Here is a 2358-nt window from a genome sequence, read left to right on the forward strand (position 1 = left end):
TGGGGCACAGGTCTGGTCCCTGCCGAGTCTCACGGTCCCACCGCCCAGCCGTGTCCCCCGCATGGCCTCTGCCTCAGACCAGTGTCCCCCCAAGTTTGCCTCCCGTCTCCACTCTCCCTGGATCCCACCTGTGCATCCTCCCTCCTGAGGGCCCAACTTGCCACCCACCCTGTCCTTGCCTGTGGACCAGGCTGCTGTCCTGCACAGAGCACAGCCAGAGAGATGGGTGACTCCAGAGCCCACAGGTCCATCCCTTCCTACTTGGGTGACCTCGAGGGCCCCTCTCTGGCCCTGTTTCCCTGTCTGGGTACCAGGACGTGAACAGTTCCTGCCGCACCCCCAGTAGGGCTGTGGTGAGCGAGTGGGTTAATACGTGCAAGAGTCTTTGAGCAACACCTAGCGTGCTCGATCCCTCTTCCCTGCTCTAAACTCCGCCATGGCTCCCTAGTGCCCCAGAAGCAAGTCCAGGCCCCCCTGCTGGGCCATGTGCCATCACAGCCGGGCCTGGCTCCTCCACCACTGGGGATCGACAGGAAGCATACCCCCACCTCGGTTCCTGATACTCCCCCAGACCCTCTCCTGTTGCCCTGAGCTGTCAGGAGGGTCTCCCAGGACACCCCTTCCTGCTCCTGCCCCCCCCAGGAGGGCCCCAAGAGCGATTGCCCCATTTTCCCCTCCTCCCGCCTCCTGAGGGCTGTTTGTGGTCACCTTTCAACACCGGGATTCCCAACGGCTGCCCAGCCCAGGCTCCGCCCCTGGCTGGCAGGGAAACCGAGGCCCAGTGGGCATCAGGCCTGGGGAGGCAGGACAGAGAACTCCAGTGTGCCCGATGCGCAAAGCGGCCTTGTCATGCCCATTTCCAGGTGAGCAAATGGAGGCCCCGGTGGGATTCAAACCCTCTGGGCCCCACCCTTAACCGCGCATACAGTCATCTTCGAAGACACATGCAGCTGAGTCTCTTAAAACAAGAAGGGCCACGGCCAGGACCAGGTTGGAGTGTGAACAGCTGAGTGCGAATAAAGCCCAATGGCTGCACACACCGGGTTAGCCATCCGTGCAGCCCTCACCCCCGACCTTAACTGGACGCTTAGCTGCGGGATTGATTTTGGGGGTCTGGTCCAGTTCTCAGCGGGGCCTGGAGAGCGTGGACAGAGATTTAAGTTCCCGGAGGCCTCAGCTTCCCCACCTGTCAAATGACGGTCAGCTGGTCCCACCCCGCATGGCTGTGTGTGTGTGTGGAAAAGAGGAAACACCTGCAAAGAGCAAGCGCTGCCTAAGTGAACCTCACGTGAATTCACCACGAGGGCCCTGCCGCCGCCCGCGCATCCCGGGGCATCCAGGGCCGTGCGTCCTGGATGCTGTGGGCCCGGCGAGGGGCCGGGTTTGGACGAGCGGAGAGAGGACCCCGGCGGGGCGCAGGGGACAGGTGGGCGGTGCGCGATGCGGGGGCCCGGGAGTGAGGGCGGCCCCCCACCCCCAGCTTCTTTTGTCTCCCGAAGGCTCGGGCGCCCGGGAGCTCGCCATGGAAACGCGCGCCGGGAAAGGGGGGCAGAGAGGCGAGAAACCCGGAGACCAGGACAGTCTCCCAGCGCCCGGCCTCGATGGGGCTCCCCGGGCCCATCCGAGAGGTCCGGGAGGGGAGGAGCCCGCAAACCCCGGCCCATGCCCGCCCCCGCGGGAGACCGAGACCCCGGAGACCCAGAGACTAAGGGCGCGGGAGCAAGGGGCGCGGGGACGGCGGCGGACGCGCGCGGCGCCCCCGACGAGTCGAGACAAAGAGCCCCCGCCCCCAGCGCCGCCTCTAGGCCGCCGGGCGCGGGGTCTCGGGCCGGGCCGGGCGGGGCCCCTCCCTCCCCGCCTCCCCTCCGCCCCCGCGGGGGAGGGGCCGGCTTTGTGCTAGCCGCGCCGCAGCCCCAGTCGCCGCCAGCTCCGCCCACAGAACGCCGGCGCGCCAGGTGAGGGGCCTTCGGGCTGAGCGAGGACCCCACCGCTCCTCGGGTCCCGAAGGCCCCCGCCCTGACGCGCGGGACGGACCCCGGCCCGGAGGCCCCTTGGCCAGGCCGTCTCCGCCCTCTCTGCCGAGCCCCCTCCCGGCTCCCCATCCGGAGTGGCAGCCGGAGCGTTGGGCAGGGCCGCAGTGCGCGGGGGAGGCCGCGGGCTCCCCTCTCCCCGGCCTCAGTTTCCCTGGGCGGTTCCTGCGCATCCTGGCCCGCCCCTCCTCCGCGGGCGCCGGGCTCCGCGTCCCCCCAGGGCTCAGTCTGCGCCCCTCCCTCCTCCAGCGCGGCTTCGTCCCCTCCCACCACGGCCTGTGGCGCCCCCGGCACCATGATCTCGACCAAGGAGAAGAATAAAAGCCCG

General features: G+C 68.7%; 1 protein-coding gene across 1 annotated transcript in view; it reads left to right on the plus strand.

Moving 5' to 3' along the window:
* Positions 1 to 1355: 1355 nt before the first annotated feature.
* Positions 1356 to 2358, plus strand: part of PLPPR3 (phospholipid phosphatase related 3) — a 13607-nt gene continuing 12604 nt past the window's right edge. Inside the window, exons 1-2 of the mRNA XM_024740109.1 lie at positions 1356 to 1426; positions 2280 to 2358. The exon at positions 2280 to 2358 is cut by the window's right edge and continues 4 nt beyond it. Of these exons, the coding sequence (XP_024595877.1) occupies positions 1356 to 1426; positions 2280 to 2358 (150 nt within the window). The remainder of the gene's footprint in view (positions 1427 to 2279) is intronic.

Source organism: Neophocaena asiaeorientalis, unplaced genomic scaffold (assembly GCF_003031525.2).
Source record: "Neophocaena asiaeorientalis asiaeorientalis breed wild unplaced genomic scaffold, Neophocaena_asiaeorientalis_V1.1 scaffold469, whole genome shotgun sequence".
Lineage (NCBI taxonomy): Eukaryota > Metazoa > Chordata > Mammalia > Artiodactyla > Phocoenidae > Neophocaena > Neophocaena asiaeorientalis.